The sequence below is a fragment of the Neolamprologus brichardi genome, chromosome 4 (genome assembly GCF_056152115.1).
Source record: "Neolamprologus brichardi isolate AB-2024 chromosome 4, ASM5615211v1, whole genome shotgun sequence".
In the NCBI taxonomy this organism is placed as follows: Eukaryota; Metazoa; Chordata; class Actinopteri; order Cichliformes; family Cichlidae; genus Neolamprologus; species Neolamprologus brichardi.
The window spans coordinates 18,817,336-18,833,265 of NC_142107.1; the positions used below are offsets into that span (position 1 = coordinate 18,817,336).

The following is a 15,930-nucleotide window of genomic DNA, read 5'->3' on the forward strand; positions in this document are numbered from 1 at the left end:
GTAACCTAAAGGCTGAATGCATAGCCATCTATCATGAAATCTTCTATCTATTAGGAAGTATCTCCAATGGTTTTAAGCTCTATTATTTACCATTTATATAAAGAATAAATCTGTCATGTATATGTTTACACTATTTTATATGCCACTTGAGAGCTTTTTCTTTTATCTGGACATTGCAAAACTGTTGTCTTCTTTTGATATATTTCAAATCTACCAAGAAGAGGCCAAGAAATCTATCAAGAAATGGCATGCTCATCATTGCTACAGTAATTACAATCGCTGGTCATAGGACTTTCTAATATTAGCTGTGCTTCTTATTGAAATCTGTATTTAAAAACACAAAACAGGATTATAAAAATAATAAAAGGGAAACGATGCATATAAATATATGTATATATACACTAACCACAAAAATGCCCAAAAAGACAGCAAGTTTTTAAGCACTTGAGATACTAAATCTTCCAACTGAGACATCCAGAGAAATCTTTCCCCACCTGGTTAGAGAAGTGAAAGGCGCCACACTTTTTGATATTTATTTATTCATTTGAATTTCAATTTCCTTTTATAACATACTGTTAAAAACAAAATATACAAATGTTCACAATATGTTGCCGTTGCTACAACAAGAGATGTCAGGTGTGATAATTCACAGCTTTATAATGCAGTGTTATGCTAAGAAACCCTGCATAATACTCCACGTAACTTGGCATGCACCTCACAAAATATGTAACTACACATCAGCGCCGATGTGTAGTTACACCAGAGGATACCCACAAAGGTCCAATGTCTCTTGTGGAAGCAAAAGAGGGACCTAAATGGCAGGAGGCATGTCATTTTAACATCGTGGCTTATTAGGGGCATTTCTGCATGACAGAAATCAATGCTAATGCTTTAAAAATACCAGCCTAAAAGGCAACATTCCCACCTACATCAGACACACCTAAATACTGTTACAAATATTGCATAAGAAATTGTTCTGAACAGAGGTTTTCACTCTCTAAGTGCAAATTTTACAATTACATTTTTACATTTACAATTAACAATGAGATAAAAAGAACTTACACAACTAACATTTTACCAATAAATGTATGTTGCCACTTTGTGGCAGTAAGTTTTTTATCACTGTCTGGTCACTGCAGTGACGAAGCATAACACATATTTGTGTGATTTTTATCAGGCACTACACATTCATTACCAGCTGGTACTAAAATACAAAGTGGTTAATAGTTTAAAAAATGTCAAAATAGGCCTTACATTCAGTGTATTCGTTTTCTTTCTAAAAAGCTTTTCAGCACGAACGTCTTTATGTAATAGAGGTATTTCAGAATATAAGGTGAGATCAATCTTTCATAAGGCACTAGACTGAGAGCAACTGCCTTACAGAGGCATCAAACTACATTAAAATCATTTCAGACTCCAAATGGAACATTTGTTTAATAAATAGGGTTAAAGAGGCACTCATCAGTGCAAATGTCTTGGTTGCTGGAAGGTAAGGAAGGTGACTATGTTGCCATTTTCCATCTTTCCACTAACCAAAATTAATGTGTAAATTTTCTCAAACACATATGAAATGAATTGAGCGTCTAACTTCATCCTGAGGCTATAGAGAAGGCACTTAATTCTGCACTTTGCTTATGTGCTGTTGTCTATTTGGGAACTATTTTTTATCTGATTCACAGTCTCCCAGGTGAAGCCTGAGTACCCCTTCAGTGTGCAGCTGTAACAAGCGGTTAAATTCAGCTGGCATTGCGTGAAAACTCGCTTTAGCTGGTTTGTCATCATAGTAGTGGTTAGTCAGGGTATAGAGGCCATATGGGTGATTACTAAAGGGCCAGAATCCATACAGATGCACATTTTCACACAATTCCAGGGCCATGCTAACCATAATTAATCCAGTGCTGAGCCGCCTTTCTTTCAGGCCTTCAGAGCTCCAGAATTTAGCCAGACTGTCAAGGTATTGAGGGTTAAAGAAAACAGGTAGAATAGGGCTTTTAAAGTCCTCTATTGTATATGCAACTCGCTGACACACAGCAGTATTTATACCAAAGGAGAAGGCAGGAAGGAGCAGCAGAGAGTTGCCGTACTTGCGAAGACTCTCCACGAATGGAAGGCGACGTCCCACCAGGGAGCCATACCTGTGCAAAAGAAACAGCTGACTTTGAGCAACAACTCATAAGTAATGTGAGGTGACAGCAACTTTTTTTTTCTTGCTTACCTCTGTGTGAAGATGCTTGGGTTTGCTGTCACAAGGCTAGTTTTGCTGCCAACATCTTTCTCATATCCATTTTCCAAAGGAGGTAAGTTGCACCTGAACAAACAAAACAGTAGACATAGGAATAATTATGTGGAATTTCCACTCTGAATTTGGTCTACATTGGACACTTTTCTCACCTGATAACAAAGTCAGCTGAATCAATCATTTTTCCACAGCTGCTCTCAGACAGGATCCCACCATTCCCAACTACTGAACAAGTGTCCCATTGTTTATTTGAGAAAGGATTCTCCTGGAATAGACAGTGACATTTAAGGCATTATAAAAAAACATTTACATTGTTGCTGATGTCAAATCTTGAAGCAAAAAGGATTTATATATAATCTTTTCTCTTCAATTCACACATGTTTTCTGGCAATTTAAACTGATACTGAACTAAATCAGAATTTGTTGCTTTGCTGGTTGAGATGCTACTATATCACCTTAGCTTTTGTGGTTTGGTAGCTTACATATTTTTATATCTTTCATTCTGGATTTGACTTTATTTCTGAAACACTTCAAAACAACATAACAGCTGACCGAATTCCAGTAGAATCAGAGTAATTAAAATGTTTAAAAAAATAAGATAACAAGAACAGAAGAATAAATCAGTACAGGTACAAACAAAGAGCGAGAGGTTAAACACAGATAACAACTCACACTGGGTTAAAAGCCAAGGAGAAAAGCTGTGTTCTTAAATGATTTTTAAAAACAGCAAGAGATGGAGCCTGCCTGGCAGCTCATTCCACATTTTAGGAGGCAAAACTGCAAAGGCTGTGCCTCCTCTGGATTTATAAAATGTCTACGGGACAATCAAAAGCATTGGTTATCTGATGTAAGAGCATGTGAAGGCATGTAAAGGTGAAGCAGCTCAGACAAATAAGAAGGGGCAAGACCATTAAGACACTTAAAAAGAAATAAAAGAATTTGAAATGGATGAAATGACTGCATGTCTGTCATTACTATGCAGCTTTTCTGCTTCTCCTTTTATACTGGTGTATACTTTATACTTAGTTTGTATCCGGTTTGAGGGGGTGTTCCTGTTCAGTTCCTGTTTGTAATACTTCTAAAAACATATTTTTAAAAGTGATGGTGCATTACTTACATATGGCTGTGTATGTATTTACATAAGCAACCCCCAGCCCCTCACGCCTCACACACACACACACACACAAACAAAAACAAAAAACCCTACCTTTGTAAAAATGCTGAACAACTCTTTGTTCACCTGTAGAGTCCTCTTCTTTTCCCCATCATAAACGAGCTTCAACCCCACTGGAGTGTTATTCTTGGTAATGATGGCTTTGTCAAAGCCATTGCACTTAAGTCTCAGATTAGTTCTGGGGAACATAAAACACTTTGTTGACACAGGCTAGCTATTTACCAGACAAACTAGTTGTTATTAACAGTTAATTAACTGGGAACAGAAATATTGCTTTTCTCAAAATACAAGCTATCTGGATTGTCATATAATTCCATATTATGCAGTAAATTAGAAGATGTTTTTAGGAAATAACATTAGTTTATTAAAAACATGACAATGGTGGGATCTCGAATAAAAATAAAGTTTAATGCCATTATAAGAAATGCATATTAGCCATGTGTCTGGAAGCCTGTGTGACATCTAAGAAAACTGACAATATTTAAAGTTGATGCTTGTTTAATTTATACTAACAGACATTGCCAATCTAAATGAAACCACTGCTAACGGTCCCTTAACGTAATGCCAAGGAATACCATTTCTTTAATGCTTTTGATTCTCTTCATGTTCATTGATGTGTTCAGTGAAATAGTTCAGTGTGAGTAAATAGACAGAGAGAGATGAGACATCAGTACACCCACAGGGCAGGAGAGCAAACAACAGGCGAGCGAGGGGAGGAGCTAACATTGATCAATATAAAGTTAAACAGGAAAAGAAGAGCATAAAATAAAAGAGCAGTGTATTACAACACAGTTAGCTTTAGTAATCGGTATAAAAAAATCTTTCTTTCAGCTGTAGGTAACAAATACAACAACAACTCCTGTTAATGTTTTATGCAGCTCGAGCTAATAGAAAGTCTCAGTTATATAGTCTTAAAAAGATATTTACCCACATGGTAAATATCTCAAGTATTCTTTGTTGTGCCTACAGAGATATTATGTCAAAGTCATCGTCCCTCATTACAGGGCTCCTTTGGTTTAAGCTACTGGCTCACTGACTCCTACATGAGGCTGATGACACCTGATACCTGATAGGCTGATACCTCCATCAAATCTTTGCATAAAAAAATCCTGCTATCGATACACTATTTGAATATATTATGGTAGGGATCATATTATGCTTGCAGAGCTCATCTGTGACTTTAATTGTATTTTATTTTTAATTAAAAATTTACTCGAGCAGACACACACACTCCTATTTAGTAAAAAGTTTTACTTTGATTTGTAATTTCTATAGAAAAAAATTGAAAGTGTTTGCAAATTGGTTCTTACTTGAATTTTAAGTAATTCTCCTCCTGCTTCTTCCAGGTTTGATTGTAACGCTCTTGTACCTTGCTAATGATTTCCCTGTGACACACACAAACACACAGTCAACAGAATCATATCTGCACAGCTGACTTTGCACAGCTCATTTTTGACGATGGCATAAACAAAGAGGTTTCTCAGGGAAATTCTGAGACTGTTATCTTTTCTCTCACTTGCAGCCTTTGCAAATTTCTGAGGGCTTTGCGGCATGTTTCTTTTGAGAAGCTGGTTGGTGAGGCTTCACATGTCTGCAAAAAAACACAAACAAAAACAAAGAAAACTGGTCAGATTAAGTAATGCAGATCAGGAAAATGCAGAAAAAACAGATGACATATTATAACAGCATTTCATTGTTGTTGTCAGTTGTTTACACATCCTGGGTGGAAAAGTGTGATGTAGAGTGACGTATTGTTCCAGTCAGTGTCAAGCACTGTACTTAAAACTTGCTTGTTGTCCTTTTTTTCCAGTTTGTGCAACTAAATAATTATAATACATAATATAATATAATTGTATTACATCATATCACAGCTGTTGGACTGAATGATATGTTATCCTGGCTCCTTCCAACCTGCATAAAGATTAAATAATCTTGCATGCAATTGGTGTTCATGACTTGAACACTTCTTCGTGCAAATGATAGTCTCAGTTTCCTGTTCCTAGCTGGCAGCAGTGACAGTGTGGGGTCACCTGCTGCTGTAGCCCACCTGCTTCAAGATTCAACATGTTTTAAGGAACCTTGGAGTCATTTTTGACCAAGACATGTCCGTCAATGCACATATTAAACAAATATGTAAATATGTAATATGCTTTCTTCCATTTGCACAACATCTCTAAAATTAGAAATATCCTGTCTCACAGTTACGCTGAAAAACTAGTTCATGCATTTATTACTTCCAGGCTGGACTACTGTAATTCATTATTATCAGGATGTCCTAAAACCTCCCTGAAAAGCCTTCAGTTAATCCAAAATGTTACAGCAAGAGTTACTGACAGGAACTAGAAAGAGAGAGCATATTTCTCCTATATTGGCTTCCCTTCATTGGCTCCCTGTTAAATCCAGAATTGAATTCAAAATCCTGCTCCTCACATACAAGGTCTTAAATAATCAGGCCCCATCTTCTCTTAATGACATTGTAGTACCATATCACCCTATTAGAGCACTTCGCTCTTGCACTGCAGGCTTACTTGTTGTTCCTAGACTATTTAAAAGTAGACACTATCTCTACTTTCAAGATTAGGCTTAAAACTTTCCTTTTTGCTAAAGCATATAGTTAGGGCTGGACCAGGTGACCCTGAATCCTCCCTTAGTTATGCTGCAATAGGCATAAGCTGTTGGGGGATTCCCATGATGCATTGAGTTTTTCCTTTTCAGTCACCTTTTTCACTCACTATGTGTTAACAGACCTCTCTGCATTGAATCGTACTTGTTATTAATCTCTGTCTCTCTTCCACAGCATGTCTTTATCCTGTTTTCCTTCTCTCACCCCAACTCTCTCACAGAAGATGGCCCCGCCCCTCCCTCATCCTGGTTCTGTTGGAGGTTTCTTCCTGTTAAAAGGGAGTTTTTCCTTCCCGCTGTCCCCAAAGTGCTTGCTCACAGGGGGTCATATGATTGTTGGGTTTTTCTCTGTATGTATTATTGTAGGGTCTACCTTAAAATATAAAGCGCCTTGAGGCGAGCATTGTTGTGATTTGACACTATATAAATAAAATTTACTTTAATTTAATCTTCAGTGTACCCTTTCAAATAAAGCTGTCTATAGCAAATACTTCAGCTTCTACACCTCTTTTCAGAAGATAGTTCTGCTTCTTCTGCTTTTTTCAGCAGATAATTTCCGCTACACAACATTCACACTGCATTCTCGCAGGAAATGCAACTTTTTCTAGTTTTTACTATTACTGTTGTTGTTATTAAATAATGATAAAAAATAAACATTTTATTGCGATAATATTAATATTATATCAAATATTTAGTTTAATGAATCAAAACTAATTCAGTCCTACCTAAGTGGTAAAACGGAATATACACAATAATGCAACAGCCATCATATACAGCACACCATATAAGCTGTCAATCTTTGACAGGGGTGCGTTGGTCTAAATAAGGCTTGTTATTCAAATAATAAATAAATAAAGCAATGCATATTTACAACCATAGTACACTCCTTGAGAAATTTAGCCACAGTTATAAAACTATAGAATTATCTGTCTAAGATTGCAGAAAATTTGTTTTGCAAGCTGATCGATGAATATCTTTCATTTCAAAGAGACTTGGGGGGGTATTTCTCAAAGTCTGTCCTGCTTAAGCTCAATGTATGTCTCAGTCCGGGGGTTATGACTGCTGCAGAAGGATCGAACTAGAGTGAAACGAATTAAACTGAGCAATGAATACAAAACTGTATGAATTAGTGTAACTTACAGTTAAAGTGTATCAGCAGAATTCAGCTAAAGGGCCACAGTAACTTTCCTGGGCAAGCCTGGGCGAGCCTGGACTCCCGAGGCCCTTAACCCTTACGCTATGTAGCTTAAATACAAGACTTTTATCATGTCTTTTTCAACACTTAACACCTTTTCGTTTTCATATTTCAAAAGGTTATTACATTTTCATATTTCAGATTTGAGGTATATTTCTTCAGCTCCAAAAAGGCTGAATATATTATTTAAATATCTAGGCTACAGGTCCATATGTCCCCAAACCTTGACCCTAAGACGCTGGCAGTCGCATTATTTATCAGAAAACATCATAACAGAAATACTGAAAAAGTCCTTTACTTTTGACACTTTAACTTCACTTTAAGGAAATGTACTTAAGTGTGCCTATGTGCCTATGGCACACTTATTACTATTTGGCAGATTTATTATTGTTATTATTATTATTATTATTATTATTATTATTATTATTACGCCTAAAATTTTGATCACGCCCCACAGCTTTGAGACAACACCCAAATTTGTCATACCGTTTCATGCGGCTCAACAGGGAATGGTGTGCTATGGGAAAGGGCCTGAAAAAAGGTCCCAACCCAGGCCACTTTGAAGGTCCACCGCTCAGCCATACTTTGTCATAGAAACATCATTTAAACTTCTACAGGTCACAAGACTTTGGACTTTTATTGACCAAATCCATGTTGTGAGTGTGGAGAATAATTTGAAAAAAAGGTCTTTCTCTTCCTTTACCACCCAAGCCGTTTGCCCTACATGTATAATTTATACATCAAAACGTAGCTATCGTTGTCTACTTTCATCCAGTGTCTTCCTCACTGAGATCATATTTACGGTTTTCTCACAAATGCCATCAAAGCGCAGCCTCCTCCCTCTCTGTCCCCATTGACGGCCATTCTAAACCTGCTCTCAATTTTCGGTTCAAATTTAACATCAGAGCGTGTCTTTACACTGTCACCACGTCAGTATATTACACTCTACAGGCATGGAAATTTAATATGTTGTAGTCTGGAAGTTCCTACCACTCACAGTGAAAGAATCTTTGTGACCGGACCTACAGTTTTCTCTTGGGAACAATTTGTTTCAGAGTTTAATTCCTGTTTGCAGTTCTCTGTGTTTGACCCCAAATGCAGTGTGTGTGTGTGTCCCAGCCCCTCCTGCCATTCACACGAGTTACTATAGCAACCAGCCTTAACAGCTATGAACTGATGACTGTTTAAAAGTCAACAGTTTTTTCCTCCAACCACATACATCCTGTATTCTGACAACTACCTTTGTGAATATGAGCTCGAAACATACTCTGACCAGTAAAATTAAGTGCAAAACCGTCCTACCATTGTGAATGTAACCTACAAGCATACTTTAACGGCTACAATTAAGTGGCTAATCGTCCTACCTTTATGAATATGAGCTAGAAGCACACTTTAACAGCAGAAATTAAGTGACAAATCACCCTACATTTGTTAATAAGCGCTAGAAACACACTCTGACGGGTACAATTAAGTGCCAAGCCATGCTACTTTTGTGAATGTGACCTACAAGCATACTTTAACCGGTAAAAATGAAGTGGCAAACCGTCCTGGCTTTATGAATATGAGCTACAAGCATACTCTGATGGCCAAAAGTGGCAAGCCGTCATACCTACTTAAATTCATGCTGGAATTACTCTGTGACAGCAGAAATGTGCATAAACGACTTACGGTAGGACGTTTTGCCAAAGTAGAATGGTTTATCAGAACACCGGCATAAGCACAATTAAAATTTCTTCAGAAATGTTCGCTTTCTAGTTTCACATTGTTGTTGCTACTTTTATAAGGTGAGCACAATCGTTCTTCCACAGCCTCTTTAGTGTTTGCTCTCTAGGCACAAATGTAGTTATGCACTCACTTGCCGTCCGACTTGTACCAGATGAGAGTGGTCATCAGGCTCCCCAGACAGACGAGAGTGATCATGAGAGACAAGAAAGACTTCGAGAGCTGTCCCCTCATACCTCTCCCCTCCTGTTGGTCTTTCCCTTTAGAGGCCCACCTTTGTCTCTCTCTTCCTCCTTGTCCTGCTTTTACCTTGCACAACACGCGCTTGTTTTATCTACCCTGTCCCGTTGCCTATGCTCTCATATTTCCAAACTGCACTGCCACGAAGTACTTCACAAGCACACACGCCGGCTCAGTGAAGGCTCTTAATCTTTTTCCTCATGCCTGTCTGCTGTTTTACGCACTCATCACTCCCGCCTCCCTCGCTCACTCTCTTCCTGTCTCATTTGCCTCTGTGGTTCAAATCCCTCCTCGATAAATTAAGCACCAGAGATTCAGTCATTTCTGTCTGTCTAGCGTGATTTATTTTCCGACTGGTTGAGACAAGTTTGAGCCCCAGTGCGCACTTCTGTTACTCTTGTTTCCTCTCGTTACACTTTGCTGGCAGTCAGCCGAGATGAAACCGATAAAACGTTCCTCCACATCCCTCTTAAATCCTCGCCACTTCTGCTTTGCTCGTCCGTCTTCTTTATGTTGTCGCGCACCTTTTTTGTCACTTGCTCACACGAGGAAAGTCCGCCATTTCTTCTCAACTACAGCTCTTTAGCCCCATTCTCTCGGGCTTCTGTGTGTACTTTCCCCTCCCTCTGCCCACATTGGCTAAACCCCTCTCCCCTCTGCACTAAAAGCACGTAGTAACATGAGTGCCCTGTACTGAATTAGCTCACAGTTGTCTCTTGACTCGACTGGTTCGTGTGTGGGTGAGTGTGTGTGTGTGATAAGAAACACGTTCATAATCAATGAGAGACAATGGAGGCAGGAGCCTATGATCGCCCCGCCAATCAGAGGGGCTCTTAAAACCTACCAAACTCTTATTAACGCACACAAAAGCTTCTTTGATTCGCGTGTGAAACTTTGCATGCTTACAGCTGGTCTTTCTCTATGTAACTAACAGCTGGAAAAAATGAGAGAAAGAGGAAGCCATAATTTCTAACTTGTTCTATGTTGCCAATTGTGTGGTGGAAGTGGAATTAAATTCTTGGAGTAAATCATAATGAGGATTATGTTAAACTAGTTGCATTTATGGGAATTTTTTTGTTTTCACAATGAATAACCATAAACAGATGGTTACTCCCACCCTAATTCCAGTTGTCAGTGGTAAATTTCTTTTTTTCTCCCTCTCTCTTTGCAATAAAGGCATAATTCCTCCAACTTCAACTTCACTTTAAGTTTTTTGAGTTCTTTGGAGTTTTGCATCCATGTTTATTATAAGGCGTTTTCTGTTTGGTTTCAGCTGCAGCTTATTGGAGATGATGTCATTTCCACTCAAACACCCCATTAGCTATTTAAGCACATTAAACATTCATAAAGTTTTAACAGAGGAGTTTTCCTCAGCGTTATGCAGTCCTGTGTGTGTAAGAAGCCTCAAGTCTCTCTAATGATGGAGGATTGTGTTGTTAACTTTTTATTGTACACCTGTCACGAGTAGTAATGAACAGGGTTGTAGCTGTGAATGTCTGTATGTTCCCAAAGCTGCTCGGTTGGATTAAAATCTGATTTTGGAGGCCATTTGAGTACAGCGAACTCATTGTCATGTTCGAGAAACCATTTGTGAAATGGCATGTTATCCTACTGAACATATCAGCAGATAATGTACACTGGAACATGGTTAGCACAAACAGGGTGGAGATTTGAGACTTTGCTCAGTTGGAACTAAAGGAGCCAAAGTGTGCCAAGAAAATATCCCTCACATTGATACACCCCGACAGCAGCGGTCTGAACTGTTATACCGTTGATACAAGACAGGATGAATCCATGTTTTCATGTTGTTTACACAAATTCTGACTCTACCATCTTAATGTCACAGTAGAGATCAAGATTTTTCCAATCTTCTTGTCCAATTTTGCTGTTCCTATATGAATAGTAGCTGCAGTTTTACATTCTTTGGCCGTGATTATGCTCAGCTGCAGACACTGACGCAAACAGCTGGAGGCTCCAAGTCTGAGTAGTCAATGGCGATGTCAGCATCACCCTCAATTTTATTTCTATAGCACATGTCATTGTATGCAGACATAAAGATAAAAGCATGAAAATCAGGTCTACAATGGCTTAAGGCAATAAATTAACAACAAAATAAAACTTTACACAGATAAAATACAATTTAGTGTTAACATACACGCACAGATACACACAATTTTTGACAGTAGCCCAAACGTGTGAGAATAAAGTGTTTGAATATGTTTTTTTTTTTAATGTAGATAAAGTTCTAAGTCAGTGGGCAGATTGTTTTTAAGAAACAGTAACTGAAAGCACCCTCAGCACCATCAAATCTAATTCTGAGATGAGTTTTGCACCTGATGACCAGAGGGTCCAACTGCGTTATAAACACTAAACAGTCAGAGATGTACAAACCACTGAGTTCTTTATGAACTAATACAGCTATTCCTGTTGTATTTCTTTGAATTCCACTGTCTGAGGCGAATGCATAGTTCGTGCATGGTTCATGGTGCTGTTTTGTTTGCTTTAAAGAACAGTAACTAATAAAATTAGTGCATCATCTTATCTTTTTAATGATTGTTTGAATTTTTGTTTTTATTTACACTACAGGGCTTAATAAAACTAAATAACTCTTCAAGTCATTCAGCTTTATGAGCTTCATGATTTGTTTGATTTCTTTATTCTAAGAATGAGTTTGATTTCTTGTGACTAAAATGTTTCCCAGTCCTGTTTTCACAGTTATTGTAGTAAGAAGACCGCAGCACTCCAGTTTTGTTTCCTGTCAGGTTTTATGGCATTTGAGATGCCTGATAAATAGGTTTCTGTTTAACTTTTAGTTCAGAATTGCTGTTTTTCAACTCCTACTTAGAGTTTATATGTGTTTACCTTCTTTAGTTTGTCTTGTCTTCCTATGCTTATACTTAGGGGCAGCTGGGGTTCAGGGGGTGGAGCAGGTCCTCTACCATTTGAAAGGCTGATGGATCACTCCCTAACCCCTTTATCATGACAAAGTGTCCTTGAGTAAACCCTGATTGGCTTTCATCTATGCATCTATGTGAGTGTGTGTAAAAATGATAAGGCATGTGTCACTGGGTGAATGAGACTTGATTTTTATTTAGTTTAGTTCTTCTTTTTGTTTTGTCGTGCATTTGGTTCTTCCTGCACACACTCCAAACCCATGATAGGGAAGTAAAAGCAACATTTAACCCAATTTGTACATCAAATACACAGTGATTTCTTCACTGATGGACAGATCATGTGACTCCAGACTCCAGTAAGCAGCTGTAATGTGTTTGTCACAGTATGTAAAACTTCCAAGTGTCAAGTGTTTTGCAGATAGCTGAAGTCCTGGGAAGATAATGTGCATTTACACTTGGCATACATCATGAGGCACTAGCAGAAACATAGTTAAAATGTTGTTGTTGTTGTTTTCCATTTGCATGGAATAACCACAATAAGGACTCGGCCACGACTAGAAAAGGGGAAACCAGTGTCACTAGTGTATCATAGGGCAGTCAGACAAACACGTTGCTTCAGTGGCTGTCTGATTATTCAATAACCCAGACGTCTGGTTTTCCATCATTACAGGCTGCCCTTCTGCCTCCCACAGCAGTCATTAGCTTGTTACAGACAATGCCAATTCCATCCAAAGACTCCATTAGCTATTTAACCACATTAAAGCCAAAGAAGTAACTTTTCATAATGACATTCATAACCTTGTAAAAGTTCCTCACCATCGTGTAACCCTGTGCCCGTGTGAAGCCCTCAGGCTCTCTAATGACATAAGATCGTGTTATTAACTTTTAATTATACAAAAAAAAAAAGTTCTGTACAAATTTTTCACATGTCTAAATTGGCTTACACGGGATCAGCTGTGAAGGTCTGTATGTTCTTAAAAAATTGGTAAACACAGTTAAAATGTGCATGTGAGAGGACAAAAGCAAATCTATTACAGTTTATTGCAGCAGGGAGGGTGACAGTGGACGAGCGATGGGTTGGAGGAAGCAAAGGGTGGAAGGTGTGCAAAGTGCTTCCTCCATAAAGTCATGCTATATGCAAATGGAACAAGACAGAGAGACGAATATCTGAATGAAATTCAGATTCTTTGTTGTGCAACAAGTCACCTTTTAATAACAAATAACTTGCTGGTTATCTGATTCCTCTGTAAAACTGTGTCATTAATGGTGTAATAAAAGACCAAATGTAAGCCTGTTCCTCCATGTCTATACAAGGTGGGATTTTTTATTTTTTTCAAAGATTTATTTATTGCTTTTCCAACAACATTTTAACCAATAGGAAGAGAGAGTTCAAATAAAATAGAGGAGGAAATTAATGGTAAATTGGTAAATGGCCTGCATTTGTATAGCGCTTTACTCAGTCCCTAAGGACCCCAAAGCGCTTTACACTACATTCAGTCATTCACCCATTCACACACACATTCACACACACATTCACACACTGGCAATGGCAAGCTACTGTTCATATACATCGTATATGAACAGTGCTAGGGAAACACATAGATATAGTTATACATGTAGATCATTCAGATATTATTACAGAAAAAAAAAATATATCCATCCATCCATTCGCTTCTGCTTATCCTTTTCAGGGTCGCAGGGGGCGCTGGAGCCTATCCCAGCTGTCACAGGGCGAGAGGTGGGGTACACCCTGGACAGGTCGCCAGTCTGTCTCAGGGCCAACACACAGGGACAGACAACCATTCGCACTCACATTCACTCACACATTCACACCTAGTGGCAATTTGGATAATCCAATTAACCTATCCCCACAAGCTGCATGTCTTTGGACAGTGGGAGGAAGCCGGAGTACCCGGAGGGAACCCACGCAAACACGGGGAGAACATGCAAACTCCACACAGAAAGACCCCGGCCTGATGGTGGAATTGAACTCAGGACCTTCTTGCTGTGCAGCAACAGTGCTAACCACCGTGCCACCGTGCTGCCAAAATATATAGATAGATAGATAAATAAAACAAAGCAAAACAAAACACCCCCCCCCCCAAAAAAAACAAACAAAAAAGTAAAAAAGAAAAAAAAACAAGGGTTAACAGATAGTGCTCCAGAAAAAAACAGGTATAACACAGTGAGACATTAGGTTTAAGTGCATTATTCCAGGGCTTCGGGCTGAAGTTTAGTCCAAGGGTGTCAAGGTGGGACTTTTGCTGAAAGTACACTGAGCTTCCTTTCAGGCTTTTAATGTCAAGAGGCCGCATGCTGCAAACCTCACCAATCTGCATGTTTCCTGTCAGCTTGCATGTTGTTCTTTCAGTACATTCTTTCTTTGCAGTGAATTCTCCTTCACAATGCTTTAGTAGACAGCAGAATTCATGGCTCCATTTAACACAGCAAGTCTGTCAGGTCCCAAGGCATATAAACAGCCCCAGACCATCACACCTCCACCACCATATTTTACTGTTGCTATGATGTTCCTTTTCTGAAATGCTGTGTTACTTTTACACCAGATGTAACAGGCCTCAAACTTTCCAAACAGTTCAGCTATTTTCTCATCAGTTCACAAAATATTTTCCCAAAAGTTTCGAGTTTCAAATGTGAGATGAGCCTTTGTTCTTTTTGGTCAGCAGTGGTTTTCTCCTTGAAATCTCCCGTGGATGCCATTTTTGCTCAGTCTGTTTCTTATTGTTGAATCACGAACTCTGACCTTAACTGAGACAAGTGAAGCCTGCGGTTCTTTAATGTTGTTCTGGGTTCTTTTATGTCCTCCTGGATGAGTTGTCGATGTGTTCTTGAAGTAACTTTAGTAGGCGGATCACTCCTGGGAAGGTTCACCACTGTTCCAAGTTTTCTCCACTGTGGTTCACTGGAGGCTTAGAAATAACTTTGTAACTCTTTCCAGGCTGATAAATGTCAGTGACTTTGTTTCTCTGGTGTTTCTTTAGATCATGATGTAATGTGTTGCTTTTTAAACTCTTTTGGCCTGGTTCACTTTGTATTTACTCAGGCTATCTTTGTGTAATATTTACAATTTCTTTAATGATCTGAAACATGTAAATGTGACAAATATCCGAAACTCTAGGAAATCAGGAAGGGGGCAAACACTTTTTCACACTACTGTATACATCAAATGGGGACACAAAATATTTCCAGAGTTTCAGAAACACAACCAAAACACCAAAATAAACAAAACAAAGAAATAATCTTTATGTCCAAGCAAATTAATCATAGCATCTTACTTATCAACAATTACACGACATGCATGAAATATTACTTATCTTATCAACACAAGGGGAAGTCCCAGTCATTCTGGTGTTGGTGGTGGTGATAAGCGTGCAGTAGTAGTAGCCAAATTAGTTATTAGATATTCTGGTTCCAGCTTCTTGTATATAAAGATTTTTCAATCTTTGTTATAAGCAGTATTTACGTGGGTTGTTGTTTACAACTTCAGGCCCTTCATGCTTATTGTTACTTTTTCTGTTTATTAAATTCTATTCTATTTATTGAAGACATAAATGCAGGATGTTGATAACACCATTAACCTAAGGCTAGCTTTTAATGCTAATGATACAAAGTCCAGCAGGAATCCAGGAAACTCAGGACTCAGGAAGACAGAATGAATGTAAACACCCAGACATTGGAAACACAAAGCTGGAAACAAACAGCAAGCATCAGGAAACAAGCAAAAGAGAGGGATGACTCAACAAAGGATAAGGGGAGACAGAGACAACAGACACTAACATGCAAAGGGGAAAGCTAGGAAAACAATAAGAGAGTATACAAAATAAAT

The 15,930-nt window shown here is 38.5% G+C and overlaps 1 protein-coding gene across 1 annotated transcript; it reads right to left on the reverse strand.

The window, feature by feature from the left end:
* Positions 1-520: 520 nt before the first annotated feature.
* Positions 521-9,831, reverse strand: LOC102799535 (alpha-2,8-sialyltransferase 8F-like). Its single transcript, XM_006798297.3, has 7 exons — positions 9,086-9,831; positions 4,930-5,004; positions 4,724-4,798; positions 3,447-3,591; positions 2,392-2,504; positions 2,216-2,308; positions 521-2,135 (listed from the first exon to the last, which is right to left on the reverse strand). The coding sequence occupies exons 1-7, from the start codon at positions 9,184-9,186 to the stop codon at positions 1,658-1,660; spliced, it is 1,080 nt and encodes a 359-aa protein (XP_006798360.1). The 5' UTR covers positions 9,187-9,831; the 3' UTR covers positions 521-1,657.
* Between the last annotated feature and the right edge of the window lie 6,099 nt (positions 9,832-15,930).

Coding starts and splice junctions, on each gene's coding strand:
- LOC102799535 (XM_006798297.3), bottom strand. CDS start 9,186: ATGAGGGGACAGCTCTCGAAGTCTTTCTTGTCTCTCATGATCACTCTC. Junction 4,799..4,929: donor GAAATTTGCAAAGGCTGCAA/GTGAGAGAAAAG, acceptor TGTGTGTCACAG/GGAAATCATTAGCAAGGTAC. Junction 2,136..2,215: donor CCAAGCATCTTCACACAGAG/GTAAGCAAGAAA, acceptor TCTTTTGCACAG/GTATGGCTCCCTGGTGGGAC.